General features: G+C 39.8%; 1 protein-coding gene across 2 annotated transcripts in view; it reads left to right on the plus strand.

Moving 5' to 3' along the window:
* The window catches only part of uba6 (ubiquitin like modifier activating enzyme 6), an 86,784-nt gene that overhangs the window by 30,885 nt on the left and 35,748 nt on the right, over positions 1-20,151 (plus strand). For both annotated transcript variants that reach the window (XM_033018401.1, XM_033018402.1), the window contains 13 exons: positions 376-438; positions 2,198-2,274; positions 3,480-3,546; positions 4,551-4,694; positions 4,772-4,839; positions 7,490-7,568; positions 9,629-9,709; positions 12,495-12,572; positions 14,854-15,035; positions 16,117-16,222; positions 17,341-17,430; positions 17,525-17,605; positions 19,936-20,064. In XM_033018401.1, coding sequence (XP_032874292.1) covers positions 376-438; positions 2,198-2,274; positions 3,480-3,546; positions 4,551-4,694; positions 4,772-4,839; positions 7,490-7,568; positions 9,629-9,709; positions 12,495-12,572; positions 14,854-15,035; positions 16,117-16,222; positions 17,341-17,430; positions 17,525-17,605; positions 19,936-20,064 — 1,245 coding nt within the window. The remainder of the gene's footprint in view (positions 1-375; positions 439-2,197; positions 2,275-3,479; positions 3,547-4,550; positions 4,695-4,771; positions 4,840-7,489; positions 7,569-9,628; positions 9,710-12,494; positions 12,573-14,853; positions 15,036-16,116; positions 16,223-17,340; positions 17,431-17,524; positions 17,606-19,935; positions 20,065-20,151) is intronic.

Consider the following 20,151-nt stretch of genomic DNA (forward strand, 5'->3'; position numbering starts at 1 on the left):
ATAATTGTTCTTTCTGATTAGTCAAACACCCACTGGTACTTTAAGGCCACCACAACCAGCCATTGAGTGTGGGTCTTCCTGATTTTATGCCATTATAACACGGCAGTGGAAATCAATTAAATAAACATGTTAATTGGCATTCATCCACATTATTTATTACAATACTGTGACGGTATGGTTATCGTATCAGCCAACTTTATATATGCATGATTTTATAGCAAACAATTGAGCTGTTCTATTTAGTTAAACAATATTGTTAAAATTGCTTCAGCTTGTTTGGTTTGATTGGATTTGTTTCGCAGTTCCAATTAGTTGAACTTTTGCTAAATTTTTGTAACTTGCATTGTTTTTGTTTAATTACCGTTCTGGTTGTAGGAAAATTTGGAGACTCAACTTTTAAATCCTCGATGCTTTAATGTGGACTTCAGCAAACCTGAGGTAAGATTTGTTTTATGTCTGCGATTTTGTTTCCATGTTGCACAGATACCTTTGTAAGATTCTGATTGTCTGACGAACCTTTGAGCTCATTTGGCTAGCTCTAAATTTAGATACATGAAAGTGAAATGGAAATACAGATAGTATTTGTTGAAATTCTGTTAGAGCCAGTGATTGATGAAACGGGGAAGATTAAAATATCATTTTGTTGAGTTGATGCATGCATGCAAGTGAGAAAATCAATGTGTTTACAATAAACAGCCCTGCCGTAGTTATACAGCATGGAAACAGGCCATTAGGCCCAACTTACCCACACTGACCAATGTGCCCCATCTGCACTAGTCTTGTATCCATCTAAAACTATCCTCTCCATGTACCCGTCCAAATGTTTTTTAATTGTTATGACAGCACCTGTCTCACCTATGTCCTCTGGCAGCTTGTTCCACACACCTACCAACCTTTGTTTAAAAAATGGTACTCCACAGGGTCTTGTTAAATCTTTCCCTCCTCACCTTAAACCGTCCACTGAAAGATCTGCTTTTCAGAAATGCTTGCATTTTACTCCTCTTAAAACTCCACTATATATTTAACATCATCTTTATTATTGCCTGTGGCGCTTTTTGTTCTGAAATTATTAGTTCGCATCTGGTTATAGTTCTATAGCTGCTGGAAGTCATTTGTTCAATGCCATGTTGCATTTTTCATCTGAGTGAAAGCATGTCCATTAACAATGGAGAATTTTATGTTTGAGTCATGTATTTTCCTCACGGGTACATTTACTGACAGGAGGGATAAGACCTTTTCTAATCCTTTTATTTTTGTTTACGAAAATCAAATCATAGTGTTCCTACCACTATATCCTTTGCTGAAATGTCCTGTGGTCGAAAGTTACTAGAGTGTATTCTGAGGGATAAGATATGCATACATTTAGATGGACAAGGGGTGATTAGGGATAGTCAGTGTGGCTTTGTACTGAAGATCGACACAAAATGGTGTAACTCAGCATGTCAGGCAGCATCTCAGGAGAAAGGAATAGGTGATGTTTTGAGTCGGAACTCTTCTTCAGACTTTCCTCCATTTTTCCTTCCTACACAGCATGGGTTTGTATGTGGGAGGTCATATCTCACGAATCTGGTTTTTGAAGATGTGACCTAAAAGGTTGATGAGGGTAGAGCTGTAAATGTTGTATATATGGATTTCAGCAAGGCATTTGACAAGATTCCATATGGTAGGCTACTCTGGAAAGTTAGTCGCATAGGATCCAAGGAGAGATATGGATAGAAAATTGGCTTCATGGAAGGAAGCAGAGGATGATGGCGGAACGTTGCTTTTTGGACAGAGGGCCTGTGACTAGTGATGTGCCTCAGGGTTCAGTGCTGAACCCATTGCTGTTTGTCATCTATACCAATTATTTGGATGAGAACATACATGACATGATTAGCAAGTTTGCAGATGACACAAGAGGGTAGTTTTGTAGATGGTGAAGATGGTTGTCAAAAATAGCAGCAGGATATTGATCTGTTGGGCATAAATGGGAGGTGTTACATCTTGGGAAGTCTAACATGGGCAGGACCTACATAGTGAATGGCTGGGCTCTGGTGAGTGTTGGAGAGCAGATGGATCTAGGAGTAAAGGAAAGTTATTTGATGAGCTGAGAGATTGTGGTTTCTTTATGTTTGACATAGATCAGTTTCACCCAAAAGTGCTAAATTTTCTCTTGCACTATACAAAATACACCAATCCTATTTTTTTCTTTAAACAGGCACCCTTGCAGATTCACACAGCAATGCTGAGCTTGGATACATTTCAGGAGCAGCACAAACGCCTGCCGAACATAGGGTGATTATTTACTTTATCATCTTATATGAACAAATATAGAAATGTTAATAATGTGACAAATATAGGAAAAATTGAGAGAGATATGTGCCAAATATAGCCAAATAGGACTATCTCAGTTATAAAACCTGGTTGGCATAGAGTAGTTGGTCCGAATGGCCTGTTTCTGTGCTATATGACAATGGCACTACGGCCTGGTGAAATGAGAATCACAGGCTTCTGTGTGAGGCAAGGGGAGATTTTGCTGAGGCCCTGATGGAGATTTTTTTTTTTTAAATGACGCAAAGTGCTGGAGTGACTCAGCGATTCAGGCAGCATCTCTGAAGAAAATGGATAGGTGTCTTTTCGGGTCGGGACCCTTCAGACTGATTGTGGTGGAGGGAGAAAGCTGGAAGAGAAGAACGGCAGGACAAATTCTGACAAGCGATGGGTAGGTATAGGTGATGAGGGGGGGTGGTTGAAAGGCAGATGGTTGGACGGAGGTCAGAAATGGGAAGACAAAACGTGTGAGATAACATTAGAAGAAGTGTAAATTGTGAAACCAGAGAAGGAATTTTGGTGGAGGGGGACAAGAGAAATTGCTGCGTGTCTAGGTGGGGTACAGGGAAGGTGGGGTGAGGGGTGGGGGAAGGATGTTGGAAAAGGGAAAAAGAGTCACCTAAATGTTCAATTCAATGTTCGTACCATTAGGTTATTAGCTACCCAAGGGGAAAATGAGTTGTGGTTCCTCCAGTTTGCCTGTGGTCTATCTTCGGTTTAAACCAGCATCTGCAGTTTCTTCCTACACATGATAATGAGAATTCGGTAGTGAGGAATATGAAAGTTAGTTGAATAGGCAAGTAGAAAATTACACTTGGTCAAGGCTAGCAAAGTTACAGGAAAGGAAGTGGTTGAATTAAGCCAATAGCTGTGGAAACATTTTAATGAATTGAGTGCCAAAGTTAGGAAGTTTAGAATTTGAAACAGTAGAACAGTGATTTTGTTTCTTACAAGGAAATGTGATTTGAAGGTTCCAGGAATGTGGATGGTGAAGAACAACAAGATTTGTTCAGCAATAATTTTGAAGGTATCTCTTTCTCTGTACTCTTCTATGTTCTATTTAATTTTTGATGTATGTTGACTATAACTGACTGCTTTTTGCATTATAATGCCGTTATGTTGATAGTAGCAGACTTAACAAAGCTGGATTATTATATATTTGCAAAAAGGTGTCTTCAGGATGCAGAGGAAGTGATGAAATTGGCTGTAACTTTAAATGAAACACTGAAAAATAAGGTGAGTGATTATTTTCAACAGGAGCATCTTTTTTGCTTAATCAACACCAAAATATAGTTTGTGTAGTCTTAAGCCATTGGTTTATATGCCAAAATTATTTACACCTTCCATTGCTGACCCTACTGTATACAACATGGAGACTCTTCGGTCTGACCATATGCACCTGTACCCCTAGATATCTCTGTACCACAACACTCTCCAGGGCTTTGTAATTGGTTTGCCATGCGAAGGTGCAACACCACTCACTAGCTATGCCTTGAGATACCTTCCCAACTGACCTAGATCCCGTTGTAAGCTAAGATATTTTTCCATTTACTAACAATGTTAACTACATTGTCATCCCAAGTGTTAATGTAGATAACTAACAACAGTGGACCTAGCACGAGCCCTGTGGCACACCACTAGTCATAGACTTCCAATCGGGAGAAAGGAATGCTCCACATGCTTCCTTTGATTCCTTCCTCCATGTCAATTTGAATCCAATTACTGGCTTACCCTGAATTCCATTTGATTTAACCTTCCAGACTATCCCACCATGCGGGACCATGTTATAAGCTTTGCGAAAGTCCACATAGACAATGTCCACAGCCCAGTCCTCATTGCAATTTTGATAAAGTGATCATGATGCTTATCTGTGAGACGTTTGGCTAGATTTCAGTGACTTCTGAACTAGAAACGGAAAGAGAATTAAATTGTCAACATAAAGACTCAAAGCGCTGGAGTAACTCAGCGGGTCAAGCAGCATCTCTGGAGAACACGGCTAGATGACATTTCAGAGTGGGACCCTACTTCATCCTATCCACGTTCTCCAGAGATGTTGCCTGACCTGCTGAGTTGCTCCAACACTTTTTGCCTTTATTTGTAAACCAGCATCTGCAGTTCCGTTCATCCCGTAACTTTTCAACATGATTGGCAGCATCTGCAGAGAGCGAGAAGCAATCTTGGCATTTACTGTAAGTGTCTGGCAATAATGAATATTTTACTTGCATTTTTCTGTATTGCAGACTACAGTTAATCAGGCTGTTGTAAAGTGGCTCTCGTGGACAGCAAGAGGATGTCTGCCCCCTCTTACTGCTGCTTTTGGCGGAATCGTTAGTCAGGAAGTCTTGAAAGCCCTAACAGGAAAATTTTCTCCTCTTCAGCAGTGGGTTAGTTTTTCACTGATTACTTAAAAAAAAAACATTTCAAGGGAGTTTATTGATTAACAAAATGTTACCTTTTTTAGCTATATTTTGATACAATGGAGATATTTGAGACTCTAGACAGCACGAACAGTGATCAGTTCCAACCACGGTAGGTGTGATATATTAGTTTGTACTCATATGTATAATTGATGGATTGGTAAATTCAAGATAAATGTGTTTTTGGAAATTAAAGATCCAACCCTTACTTGGAAATGTTGAATGATTTAAAGCCAATTTAGCAGGTGTGACTGAAAGTTTGAAGTGTGCAGATGACACAAAGCTGGAGTAACTCAGCGGGATCTCTGGAGAGAAGGAATGGGTGACGTTTTGGGATGAGACACTTCATCAGACTCGACCCGAAACGTCACCCATTCCTTCTCTCCAGAGATGCTGCTGGCCCCGCTGATTTACTCCAGCATTTTGTGTCTATCTTCGGTTTATACCAGCATCTACAGTTCATTCCTACACAGTATGCAGATGATATTTGTTTTATGATAGAGAGTGTGGTCATTGTAGGCAAAATCTATATTTATTTCCCCTTCCAAACTTCCCTTGAGAAAATGGTGACGAGTCGCCTTTGCATTGAAAGTGTTCCATGAAACACCAAGGACTGGAGCTGTTAGTATCTGGTTAGTTTTACAGTGAGTACACAGCTGAGTGGGTGCTGCATGGGAGATTTAAAAGGGAACCATTATGAAAGGAAGTCTGATACTAGCAGAACGGACATTTTTGGGAGTGGCGGTGCCTGACATCCAAGTTCTGTGATTGAGGGTAAATGCCAAGGTTTTGACTGGAAAGGCTTCAGCGAAGAGGCTGAGTGGAGGTAAAAAGTAAGATTCGGTTAAGTATTTTTTTCTCTTTAGTCTCCGTGCAGTGAAAATGACAGTTAGGGCGGTGGGATGTTCATAAGTGATGGGAGCCGAATTAGGCCATTCGGCTCATCAAATCTACCCCGTCATTCAATCATGGTTGATCTAGCTTGCCCTCTCAAACCCATTCTCCTGCCTTCTCCCCATAACCTCTGACACCCTTACAAATCAAGAATCCGTCAATCTTAGCCTTAAAAATGTTAATTAACTTGGCTTACACAACCGTCTGCAGCAATGAATGCCACAGATTCATCACCCTCTGAATAAGAAATTCCTCCTCATTTCCTTTTTAAATTCCTCCTACATCCATTAACTCTAAGCTTTGGCATCTGGTCCCAGTCTCTCCCACCAGTGGAAATATCCTCTCCACATTCATTCTATCCAGGCCTTTCACTATTCGGTATGTTTCAATTAGGTCTCCCCTCATACTTTTAAACTCCAGCGATAAAGGTCCAGTGCCTTCAAACGCTCATCTTGTGTTAATCCAATCATTCCTGGTTTCATTCCTGTAAACCTCCTCTGGATCCTCTCCAATGTCAGCACATCCTTCCTCAGATATGGGGCCCTAAAATGCTCACTATACTTCAAATGCAGGCTGACCAGTGACTTGCATCGCTGTTTTTATATTCTAGTTCTCTCAAAATAAATGTTAGCATTACATTTGCCATCCTTACTACCGATTCGACTTGCAAATTAACTTTTTAGGAATCCTGCACCAGCACTCAAGTCCCATTGCACTTCTAATTTCTAAATTCTCTCCCCATTTAGAAAATTAACTACACCTTTATTCCATCTACCAAAATGCATGACTGTGCACTTTGCTAAGCTTTTTCCATCTGCCACTTAGCCTACTCTGCCAACTTGTCCAAATCCTTCTCAAGACCCTGCTTCCTCTACACTACCTGCCCCTCTACTTACCTAACTATCATACACAAAGCCAGCAAATCCATCATTAATTTACAATGTGAAAAAAGCAGACCCAACACCAACCCCTGCAGAACACCGCTAGTCGCTTGCGGTGACTAGACTATTTATTCCCACTGTTTGTCTTCTGGCATTCAATCCAAGCAAGTATCTTCCCTCTCATACCATAGGTTCTCATCATGTGACATTTTAGCAACCTCACATGTGACATTTTTATCAAAGGCCTTCTGAAAATCTATGTAAACAACATCCGCTGACTCTCCTTTGTCTAACCTATTTACTTCCTCACAGAATTCCAACAGATTTGTCTCGCAAGATCTAGCCTTCAGAAAACCATGCTGACTTCGGCCTATTTCATCATATGCATCTAAGTTCGCTTAAACCTCACCCTTAATAATGGACTCTAAAATCTTACCAACCACTGTGATCAGGCAATCTGGATGATAAACCAGGCCATTGTTAGCTGTGTGTTAGGTGAAAACGAGTTACAGACAATGAGACTCAACAAGACGACTTTGAAGTTGGTACGAGTTGGGTGGGGGAGGGATGGAGACAGAGGGGATGCAAGGTTTATTTGAAGTTAGTGAAATCAAATATTCATACCACAGGGTTGTAAGCTGCCCAAGCGAAATATGAGATGCTGTTCCTCCAATTTGCATTTAGCTTGTAAGACTGGGCGATCATTTAGCTGAACACCTTTGCTCAGTCCGCCTAGACCTACCTGATCTCCCGGTTGCCAAATACTTTAACTCCCATTCCCACACTGACCTTTCTGTCCTTGGCCTTCTCCATTGTCAGAGTGAGGCCAAAGGCAAATTGGAGGAACAGCATCTCATCTTTGGCTTGGGCAGCTTACAACCCAGTGGTATGACTATTGATTACTCTAACTTCAAGTAACATAGACATATGTGTCCATGATTCACGGTTATCTAATGGCTATTATAATTAATCTGTGCTTTCATACAGAGGAGATCGATATGACGCTCTGCGTGCATGTGTTGGAGAATCTATCTGTCATAAACTCAGGAACCTTAATGTTTTCATAGTAAGTATTTTTTTTATAAACAACATCATTCAACACTCAAGAGAAGAGTCCTTAATTTGCACTGGATTGTTAAGGAAAATATCAGTTAAGGCAGAGCAATGGCAATGGCAGCAAAATCTGCTTGGCTGTCCACTGAACTTGCTTCAATTTAGTTTTAGTTTAGAGAAACAACGTGGAAACAGGCTCTTCAGTCCACCAAGTCAGCGCCAACCAAAGATTACCCATACAATAGTTGTTCCAGTTTTGCATCCTACACACTAGGGATAATTTACAGAAGCCAATTAACCTACAAACCTGCACATCTTTGGAAGGTTTGAGGAAACCGATGCACCCGGAGAAAACCCACGTGTTCATAGTGAGCAAGTACAGATGTGGTACAGACAGCTCCTGTGGTCAGGATTGAACCCCGGTCTCTGACGCTGTAAGACAGCAAATCTACCGCTGCTCCATTGTGCCGCCTTTCTGCTGAGAAAGTCTGTAGAGCTGTCTAATATATACTCTCTAGTAAATTCCCGACCACAGACCGCCTCACTGGCCTGTAGTTCCCACCCTGCAGTCATTCTTGAATAGAGGCATAGCATTTGCCACCCTCCAGTTTTCCAGCACCTCGCCTGTATTTAATGACGACTCATAAATCTCAGACGGGCACCTCCAATTTCCTTTCTAGCTTCCCACAGTGTCCTTGGATATATCTGATCTGGCCTGGGAGATTTGTTTGCCTTCATAAGTGTCAGGACCTCTTTGACTGTAGTACTGACTGCTGTCAAGACACTTCCATTGACTGCCCCAAGTTTCTCAGTCCTCATGTTTTATGTTATACGATGAGAGTTTTGTCACCCCTAGGGTAGTCAATCGTTTGAATTAGTTATCCAATAAAACTAAATAAAAAATGGGTATCAATAGATCATTGGCTGTTAAGCGAATCACAGGATATGGGCTGACAACTGAGTGTTGACACTGAGGTAAATACCACCTTTGTGAATGGTTCCATGGATATGAGGGGGGAGCTGAACAGCCTGGTTCTGAATTTATTTATTTCGTTCTAAGACAACATCAGGTCTTTGTTAGAACTAAAAATATTGCACATTTACAGCATTTGTGTACGTTTTGGCTAAAGTTCCTGCCTTCAAGAGTAATGAATATATAAAACAAATGCCCTTGCAGTTGGTAATCATAGAGTGTCATTTTTCAGTAAAAAAACAATCCTTTCTGCTACTTACTATACCTGTTTTTATGTACTGCAGCTATCATATCCTGGGCTAAATTAAAAAAAAATATGATTGAGCCATGTTCTTGTGCTGCTTCACCATCTGATCTGATTTGAGACCATCATCAAAATCCAATAGTCAATAGACAATAGGTGCAGGAGTAGGCATTTGAGCCAGCACCGCCATTCAATGTGATCATGGCTGATCATCCCCATTCAGTTACTGCCTTCTCCCCATATCTCCTGACTCCGCTATCTTTAAGAGCCCTATCTAGCTCTCTCTTGAAAGTATCCAGAGAACCAGCCTCTGAAGCAGAGAATTCCACAGACTCTGAATTTATTTCAATCAAATTATATTCAGATGTGTACCTAAACAATTTTGTAAAATTCCTTTTATATTCTTGGAAGTACAGCCAACATATGTTACTTCATTCTAATCAGCTGTTTGCATGTGTTTGAGGGAATAGCAATGTTAGAGCTGACCAGATATTATTCAATTAAACGCCATACTAAAATTCAAAAGTACCCAGGTGTGTAACCTATAACAGTTGTGGTAATGATGGCGCAGTAATGATGTAAATAATTCCAATCATGCCTTATTTAAATTGTATTTTAACTACATACTGTAGTTGTAGTGCATGCACATGGCATCTATGGACAACGATACAGCTTTTATCTTGAACCTTTTACTTTGAGTATTGCAGGATGCTGAATGGAAATTGAAATGTGCCTGTACTTTTCGTAATTTGTTTGTAAAGCATGAACTTGTGGCCATTTAAGATTTTGTTTTTCATTGAAAAGCACTACTTATGGAATCCTGTGTGTGTGTATAATGAGGTTTTTACTTTTCTAGGTTGGATGTGGTGCAATTGGTTGTGAAATGCTTAAAAACTTTGCTCTGCTTGGGATTAGCACTGGTTCTGAACAGGGAATGGTAAGTTTGCAATTAAGGATGAATTATTTTAATGATCAGCACAGATATAAATTACATTTAGGTATTTGTTGTCTAGCATCGATGCAGAAGGCTAAAGGACCTGTTTTTGTTCTGTTTGTCTCGACTTTATAGTCATAGAGTCATACAGCATGGAAACAGGCCCTTTGGCCCAACTTGCCTGTGCCAACCAAGATGCTCCATCTCTACTGGTACCACCTGCCAGCATTTGGACCACATTCTTCTAAACCTTTCCTATCCATGTTCCTGTCCAAATGTATTTTAAATGTTATAGTAGCTGCCTCAACTACCTCCTCTGGCAGTCCATTCCATTAAAAATAACACCCTTTATGTGGAAAAAGCTGCCCCTCAGATTCCTATTAAATCTTTCCCCTCTCACCTTAAACCTATGTCCTCTGGTTCTTGATTTCCCAACGCTGGGTAAAAGACTGTGCATTTACCCTATCTGTTCCCTTCATGATCTTATACACCTCTGTAAGATCACCCCACATTCTCCTGCATTCCAAAGAATAAAGTCCAAACCTCTCCCTATAGCTAAAGGTTTGAGGATCTGGCAAAGTATTTGTAAATCTTTGCTGCACTTTTTCCAGCTAAATAACATCTTTCCAATATAAAGGTGACCTAAATGAACACAATACTGCAAATGTGGCCTCACTGTCATCATGTATAACTGTAACATAACATCCCATCTTCTATTCTCAATACTCTGACTGATGAAGTTCAATGTGCCAAAAGCCTCCTTGACCATCCTATCTACTTGACCATCCTATTTACTCGTGTATAAGATCACGAGAGGAATATATCGGGTAGATGCACAGAATCTCTTGCCCAGAGTAGGGGAATCGAGGACCTAAAGACATATGTTCAAGTTGAGGGGGAAAAGATTTAATAGGAATCTGAGGGGTAGCTTTTTCCACACAAAGGGTGGTGGGTGTACGAAACAAGCTGCCAGAGGAGGTAGTTGAGGCTTGGACTATCCCAACGTTTAAGAAAAAGATTGATGGGTACTTGGATAGGACAAGTTTGGAGGGATATGAACCAAGCGCAGGCAGGTGGAACCAGTGTAGTTGGGACAAGTTGGCTGCTGTGGGCAAATTGGGCCGAACGGCCTGTTTCCACACTGTATCACTTTATGACTCTTTATGACTATGATGTAACTTTCAAAGAATTATGTACCTGCACTCCTCTGCTCTACACTACTTCCCAGAGTCCTGCCCTAGTTTGACTTCCCAAAATGTGAATACCTCGCACCACTTTGTATTAAACTCCATTAACCATTCCTCAGCCCATCTGTCCAATTGAACAAGATCCTGCTGCAATTTTTGAGAAACCTCTTTAGTGTAATCTACAAAGTTACTAATCATACCTTGTACATTCTCATCCAAACTGTTGATATAAACCACAAACAGCAAGGGTCCTGCAGTGATCCCTGAGGCACATCACTGGTCATCAGCCTTCAATCTAAAAAACATCACCCTCTGCTTCCTTTCAAGAAGCCAATTCTTTATCCATTCAGCTAGCTTTCCCTTGGTCCCATGCGATCTTACCTTCCAGAGCAGCCTTTCATGTGAAACCTTACCAATGCTTTGCTGAAGTGCATACAGGCTTTGCCCTCGTCAACTTTTTTTAATCACATCTTCAAAAATCTCAATCAGACTTGTGATACAAAATTTCCCACGTACAAAACCATGCTGACTACTCCATCATTTTATGTCTACCTTCGATTTAAACCAGCATCTGCAGTTCTTTCCTACACATCCTATGCATATATATCTTGTTCCTCAGAGTATGCTCCAGTAACTTGTCTACCGCAGATGTTAGGCTCACTGGTCTATCGTTCCCAGGCGTTTCCTTGCAGTCCTTAAATAGGGACACATCAATAGCCACCTTCCAGTCTTCTAGCATCTTAGCCATATATATTGATGGTTTGCACACCTCGGCCTGCAAGTTCTTCTCTAGGAACCCACAGTGTCTTTGTATATATCTGATCAGGGCCCAAAGAATTAGCTACCTTCAGATACCTTTAGACATTTAGCACCTGTAATACTGACTGTCCTCAAGACACTTCCATGTGATATTTCAGTAATTTCTTTTTAATTACTTTGCAAAAAATTCTGAACATCTGTTTTCGCATTTTTATTATGTGGTATTGTGTGCAGATCGATGATAAATAAAATTGAGGAAAAAGTGAATGGGTCTGAATACTTTCTGAATGCACCGTACATGCGGTGACAGTTGTGGTCTGAAATATAGTTTCATTTCCTCGCTGATCTATTGGGATGATGACCAGAGAGCCTGAAGAAGGGTTTCAGCCGAAACATTGCCTATTTCCTTCGCTCCATAGATGCTGCTGCACCCGCTGAGTTTCTCCAGCATTTCTGTGTACCCTTAAGATTCTTCCTCGATTATGCATTTCACTTTGTCCCTTTAAATTTAATGTACATATAATTTCCTAGTTGTGACTAATTATGTAACTTATCTTGGATTTAAGAACTGATTGTTATTTGCACGTTATTTCAATGGTGTTTAAAGCAGACAACAAAATTGAAGCAAAAATATTTTCCTTTAATAACCAGATAGCTTAGATGTTGGTGATTTGTTCTCACGTGACGGTTGGCTTTAAAGGATTCTCATTGGTAGTGCCAGCTACTGTACATAGTATAGTGGGGGCGGGGGGTGGGGGGGGGGGGGGTGAGGAAGAGGAATTTAATTAAATGCATGTGTAATGTCAAGTTTCCAAACTAATCTATGCTATGATCCCTTGCAGATTACCATCACCGACCCTGATTTAATTGAAAAATCGAATTTAAACAGACAATTTCTCTTCAGACCACAACACATACAGGTATGATAAAGAATATGTTGCAACTACTTAATGCAGATGCCTGACCTGGAAATGTCGGTAGTCATACAGCATGGAAACAGGCCCTTTGTCCCAACTTGACCATGCCAACTGCATCTTAACTCATCACACCTGTCTGGATTTGGCACATTCTATGTTCTTTGGTTCTTGATTCCTTTACTTTGATAACCATCTTTGCTATCTACAGTACCACCCACTTCAGTGTTATCTGACAACTTACTAATCATGCCTTCTGCATTCTCATCCAAATTGTTGTTCTGAACCACACACAGCATCAATATCTGGCACACCACTAGTCACAGGCCTCCAGCCTGGAGAACATCCTTCTGCCATTACCCTCTGCTTCCATCCATGAAACAAATTATTTATCCAGTCAGCTAGCTCTCCCTAGATCCCATGCCTTCCAGAACAGCCTACCTTGCGGAACCTTATCAAATGCCTTGTTGAAGTTCATATAGACAATGTCTACGGCTTTGCCCTCATTAACCTTTTTAGTTTAGTTACTTAAGACATCAAATTCTTTAGACATGATCCCCCACATACATAACCATGCTGACTCTCCAAAACCAGCCCATGTCTATCTAAATGCATATGTATCTTATGCCGCGTATCCTCTCCAGTAACATCCTCTCCAGTAACTTCAATTAGCCTCGCAATATTTAAGGAAGAGGCAAATGTCACTGTATAACAAGGCTGAGAATCCATTGAATTTAATGGCGAGTCTTACTTAGCATTTCCTGCCCAGCAGCAGACCACATGGAAACTAGCACCATCAGTAGTTAGACCTTTGTAGGAGAACCTTACCAGATTACCTGTGGTCATCCATGACAATCTGTTTGGTGGAAAGGGCTGGGTATGTTTGTTTGCAACAGTGAATATTGCAGCCACGGTTTGGTACGGGGGCAGAGGTGAAAGAAAGTTAGTGATCTCAGCAGTCGACCCTTCTGACTTCTGCCTCTTGCTTCAATTAAGATCATATGAAAATCCACATATTGATTAAGATTTCCACTTTTATTTCACAAACTATCCTTTGCCTGAGCACCCATTTTATCTTGTGCCTCATTGACATTTATACTTGTATATATATATATATATATATATATGTGTATATATATGTGTATATATATATCTTGTAGCAAAAATGTTTATGCTAAATTTTTGGGCATATCTAGATTTTCTTGCTGATTCTGAAAAGCTCAGGTGTTTATTTTCTTGTATGCATGTTAGAAAATAAATGTTGCTTAAATGTTGCTAGACCCGTTGCCATTTGTCACCTGTTTGGATGAGAATGTACAAGGCATAATTAGTAAGTTTGCAGATGACAGTAAAATAGGTGGTATCATAGACAGTGATTGTTATCAAGAATGACAGTAACATCTTGATCAGCTGGGCAAGTGGGCTGAAGAGTGGCAAATGGAGTTTAATTCAGATAAGTGTTCAGATCTGTTGCATTTTGGAATGCTAAACCAGGGTTGAACATCTGCAGGCAACGGTAGGTCCTGTGGAGTGTTGTATAGCAGAGGGATCAAGGAGCACATAGTTCCTGGAAAGTGGCATTACAGACACGTTGGGTTGTGTGGAAGGTTTTTGTCTCACTGACCTTGATCCGTGAGGAAATACAGTATGGAAATTTGTCACCCTGCAACAGGAAAGATACTATTAAGCTGGAAAAATGCAGAACAGATTTACAAGGATGTTGCCAGGACCTAAAGTGAGGTTAGTCAGTTGTGGACTTTATTCCTTGGAGTGCAATAGTCTGACAGGTGACCTTATTGAGGTGTATAAAGTTATGAAGAGCACAGATAGGGTGAATACAGAAAATCTATTTTTACCATTGTAGGCCAAACAAGAACTAAAGGACATAGGTTTAAGATGATGGGGTAAAATTTAATAGGGAAATTAGGAACAACTTGAGGGTTGTGGGTATATGGACTAGTTACCACAGGAAGTTGTTGAGGCAGACACAATAACATTTAAAAGACAGTTGGATAGGTAAATGGATAGGAAAGGTTTAGAGGAATATGAGCCAAATGTGGACAATTGGGGCTAGATTGGGTGACGCTTCCTTCTGTGCTGTGTGCCTATGACAAGACAATTATCCTGACCCTGGTAAATCTACGGTGCAAGTCACTGGTGAACTGTTGATATTCTTTCTCGACTGGTTTTACAGTTGAGCTTTGTAAAGTTATTGATGCCTCATAGTTCATTTGATGTATTCCATGTTTTCCTCTGCAGTAATTTATATTTTATTTTTCTATATCAGAAACCAAAGAGTTACACTGCTGCAGCAGCCACCTTGACGATCAATCCCCAGATGAAAATAGACTCTCACCTGAACAAAGTGTGTCCATCTACTGAGAACATTTACAATGATAACTTTTATACCCATGTCGATGTTGTGGTTACTGCATTGGATAATGTGGAAGCAAGGAGATATGTCGACAGGTAATGTAGAGACAAAGATGATGTTTGTTGACAGAGATAAAGGTTGATGCTCAATGATGACTTGAACACACCTCTGTCATTGGTTTACTGATAATCAAGTTGTCTTGAATTATGCAGTCATTGTCATGTCATGTTATAGGAAAGTAGTTGTGAAGCTGGAAAGGGTACAGAGAAGATTACGAGGAAGTTGCCAGGGCTAGAGGGTCTGAGCTATAGGGAGAGGTTGAGTAGGCTGGGTCTCTATTCCTTGGAGCGCAGGAGGATGAGGGATGATCTTATAGAGGTGTATAAAATCATGAGAGGAATAGATCGGGTAGACACACAGAATCTCTTGCTCAGTGTGGGAGAATCGAGAACTAGAACACACAAGTTTAAGGTGAAGGGAAAAAGATTTAATAGGAATCTGTGGGGTAACTTTTTCACAGTGGTCGGTGTATGAAACGAGCTGCCAGAGGATGTAGTTGAGGCAGGGACAATTGCAACATTTAAGAAACAATTAGGATAGGACAGGTTTGGAGGGATATGGGCCAAATGCAGGCGGGTGGGACTAGTGTAAATGGGGCATGTTGGTCGGCATGCCCAAGTTGGGCCGAAGGGCCTGTTTCCACGCTGTATGTCTATATGGATCCCCCTATTACACTTAATCGATGATTAACTTTAATTTACAATTAAAATTCCATATTCTTTAAACTGCATTTTGGTATGTTTTCTGTGAAAATCCTTTGGAGTGTTCATCTAGAAGAACAACCAAAGTGTTTCTCTGTCGTTATATTACTTTTTGACAGACAATCACAGTCAGCAATTATGAAACCTTTGCCATTTGAATAATTCTGAGTTTTCTGACTCAAGACATCAATCGTCCCCTTGTTTCCACAGATGCTGCTGACCCGCTGAGTTCCACCAGCAGTTTATATTTTGCTTGAAATCTTAACATTTGTGTCAAATGTTTTGATATATGTAGCACCAGCTTGTATGTAAATCTCATCTGTTGCATGATTTGTTCCTCTTAAATGTATCATTCTGTATTGTTTGAGTTATTGCTTATTCAGCTGAACAACTGTCACTTATCTTCCATTTTCAGTCGATGTGTATCAAATCAATGTCCTCTTCTGGATTCAGGAACTATGGGTACAAAAGGACACACAGAGGTCATTGTGCCAAAACTGACAGAATCATACAACAGCCATGTAAGTGGACTAATACTGAGCGGTGAAACTGTCCCATTCATGCTTCTGGTCGGTCAAATTGGGGAAAACTGAAGAAATAATTATGCCAAGATGTGCATGAGGGTAAATTGTAAATGCTTGTAAGTGATAGGAGCAGAATGAGGCCATTCGGTCCATCAAGTCTACTCCACCATTCAATTGTGGCTGATTTATATTTCCCTCTTATCCCCGTTCTCCTGCCTTCTCCCCTTAGCCCCTGACACCCGTACTAATCAAAAATCTATCTATCGCTGCCTTAAAAATATCCATTGACTTGGCCTCCACGGCCTTCTGTGGCAATGAGGAAAATGTTGAGGAGTAAAATGTACAGTTCATTTCCCGTTAAGTATTGTCAATAGAACTATATAATGTTAGATATTGGCCATTCCTCCAATCAAGAAAAAAAAAACGCTTAAAAGACAATATTCGTGTCATACCAAATTCTCCCCATCTTTATCTAATATCCATCTGACTTTGCTTGAAAAGGTGTTTAAAAGTAAAGTCTTCCCACAGTCTTGCTCACTGAGCTCCTATTCATACTTGAGTTTAAGGCTGATCAACTATTTGTGGCACCTAATTGAAAACACATTTTCTGTCCACGCGCATACACATCAATAGGGTAATCAACACAATTATCCTGACATTTACTTGCTAGATTTAAGAGCTGTAAAGCTGCTTCTGCTGACTATGATAAGCTAACAGGCAATTAAAAAAAAAAATTTAGATCTGTTTTTAAGAGTTTCAGGATACATAATTGCAGGCAATATAGTCTGCTTCAGAAAAGTCAGATTTCAAGTATATTTCATAATTAGTTTACCAGGTCATACAATACCATGAAAAATATAGTGCTCGTCATCATTGGGTTACTATTTAATTCATTATTATGTAATTCAAATTAGCCTAGGACAGATAGCAAAACAAGGTAGCACAAACCTGGTTAGGCTCAGCAGGTTAAACTAATTAGTGTGGTAAAATATTGATTGGTAATATTTCTGTACTCTATACAAGCAGAAAATAAAGATTGGTGGAATAAACATTTGAGATGAAATGGATCTGTGTTATCAGTTATTAAACATATACATGTTTTGATATTTTTCCAGCGAGATCCTCCTGAAGAAGAAATCCCATTTTGTACATTGAAATCCTTCCCAGCATTAATTGAACACACAATACAATGGTCCAGAGACAAGGTATGCAGCAAGTGGACTATCTATAGTTTCAAGAGCTTTTTTTTTAACAGCAAATTAATTCTAACAGAAATTTTTATTCCATTTCTTATTCCAGTTTGAAAGCTCCTTTTCATACAAACCTTCAATGTACAACAAGTTCTGGGATACATACATATCAATAGACAATGTTCTGAAGGTGAGACCAAGCTAGAGAACCTTACATTGTCTGATTCTAATGTTCATTAATTTGTGTGTTTTCTACATTTTAGTGGGCCTTCTTTTCCAAAGCCCTGACAGGGTTTGCAAAATAGGACATTTAATTGATGGAGTGGTTGATTACTTTTAAAGTTATTGCTCTAGCTTTACATGTCTGGTCATACATTCTCTGTCTTTCTGTTTGAATCACATTATTGTCACTAATGGAAAAAAGCTCTGGACAGGGCACGGCACATGGAAAACTAGAAAATAGGTGCAGGAGTAGGTCATTCGGCCCTTCGGGCTATCTCTGCCATTCAATATGATCATGGCTGATCATCCAAAATCAGTACCCCATTCCGGTGTTTTCCCCATATCCCTTGATTCCCTTAGTCCTTAGAGCTAAATCTAACTCTCTTGAACACATCCAGTGAATTGGCCTCCACTGCCTTCTGTGACAGAGAATTCCACAGATTCACAATTCTCTGGGTGTAAAAGTTTTTCCTCAACCCAGTCCTAAATGGACTACCCCTTATTCTTAAACTGTGGCCCATGGTTCTGGACTCCCCCAACATGGGGAACATTTTTCCTGCATCTACCCTGTCCAATCCTCTAAGAATTTTATATACTTTCCCTTGGTTTCTGTTTAACCTCATCTTCCTTGGCAATAATTCCCCTCCACTTTTTTTTGTTGGAACTCTTGCTTTCCAGAGGGCACCAGCTAACTGACGGGCTAATGTTCATTATGGCTAATACAAAAGTGCAGGCCAGACTTTCGTGTTCATGCCTGGACGGACAGTATTTATTTTGTAGACTGTTGTCTCTCTATCTCATTATTTTAAATGTTATTACTTTGGGATTCCCATTGCATTTACTGCATATTGCTCTTGAATAAGGAGTGGCACACTCTCATTTGTACAACACTTGGCTGGCTCAGCGGATAATTATTGATTGTGTATTGTAGCTTTTTTTAATAATTCAAAATGGACTTTATGAGAAATGTCAAAGGTATGTAATGTACAACGTTCAAGTGAAAGATTTTCATAAAAGTCATGATGTTCCATCACTTAACATAAGCATGTCATCAGTTGTTGATACAGGATAATCTTAAAAGCAAATTATTCACGGGCTTTTAACACATTTCAACTAATAACTCTGCTATGCCAGGGGGAGGCTGTAAACTGACCCTTCTTCATTCAGTTCTTGCAATGTTTGTATCCAGCTTCAATGAATAGTCCTGGGCCCTAGTGGGGTGATGGCTTCCCAGCAGCGATGCTGATCAAACTCCATGATGCACACAACATACCTGCCGACATCTAACTGAGCGATAGGCTCATCCACCTCGTGTCGTGTGTGTGTGTGCATTTCGATACAACGCCTTCAGTTTTCTATTCACCACCCCTCTTCTCAAATTGGTCCCCATTTTGCTTGACGTTAGACACTTGGCCCTTTCTAAACCTCCTGTCCTATTTGTCATTCTGGAGACTTTGGTAACCTCTCCTTCCTTTTAACACTTTCCCAATTAGTTTAATCAACCCTCCACTATTAGTTTAAATCCCTGTCTTCTGCTACACGATTTGCCAGGATTCTGGTCCCAGCAAGGTTCAGGTGGTGTCCATCCCAGTGGAATAGCTCCATCCTTCCTCAATACTGATGCAATTACCCCACAAATTCAAACCTGCTTCTCCCACACCAATCCTTCAGCCACAACTGAAGGAACAGCAGATGCTGGTTTAAACCAAAGATAGACACAAAAGATAGGTCTGAAGAAAGGTCTTGACCCAAAACATCACCCATTCCTTCTCTCCAGAGATACTGCCTGTCCCGTTGAGTGACTCCAGCTTTATTTCATGCATACTTTGCCCACTCACCAATTATAACCAACAGATTATATTTTAAGTAAGAATAAAAAATACTAAAACAACTAGCATTTAACTAAAACTAAAAAGCTCAATTTCTCTTTTAAATTTCATCTCAAAGCAAATGTGGAGCCAAAGTGGCAAGCCAATCAGAACATTTTGCTATTTTTTCCTGTACGTTCAGTGAATATTCACTACATTCATACTCATTTAAACAATTTCTTAACCTTGAAACTGGACTTTGCAATACATACTTACAAAATGTTAAATCCAGGCAGGATCAAATTTTTCCAATTTTGTATTGATAACTAAAGACTGCCTAAGTGGCATGCTGCATTAAATGGAAAAATAGTTGATATATGTGCCATCTTTTGCTCTATTCTGTTCGCATTATAGCAATGAGTATTTAATAAAATATTATAATACTGAATGTATAATGGGAGAAGTTACAATAGTTTTTTGTATTTTACAGCGGATGGAAAAAGGAGAGAGCTTAGAAGGATCATTTCAAGCTGTTAAATTAATTAGTAGATGGCCTACAGACTGGCATCATTGTGTATCATTGGCACGAGTAAAATTTGAAAAATACTTCCATCACAAGGTAAGATGATAAATATTTTACATTGTCCATCTGTTATTTACATATCATTTTAATGTATTCTTTGAAGAAAATGTCATTATCAATGGA

Source organism: Amblyraja radiata, chromosome 3 (assembly GCF_010909765.2).
Source record: "Amblyraja radiata isolate CabotCenter1 chromosome 3, sAmbRad1.1.pri, whole genome shotgun sequence".
NCBI classification, from domain to species: domain Eukaryota; kingdom Metazoa; phylum Chordata; class Chondrichthyes; order Rajiformes; family Rajidae; genus Amblyraja; species Amblyraja radiata.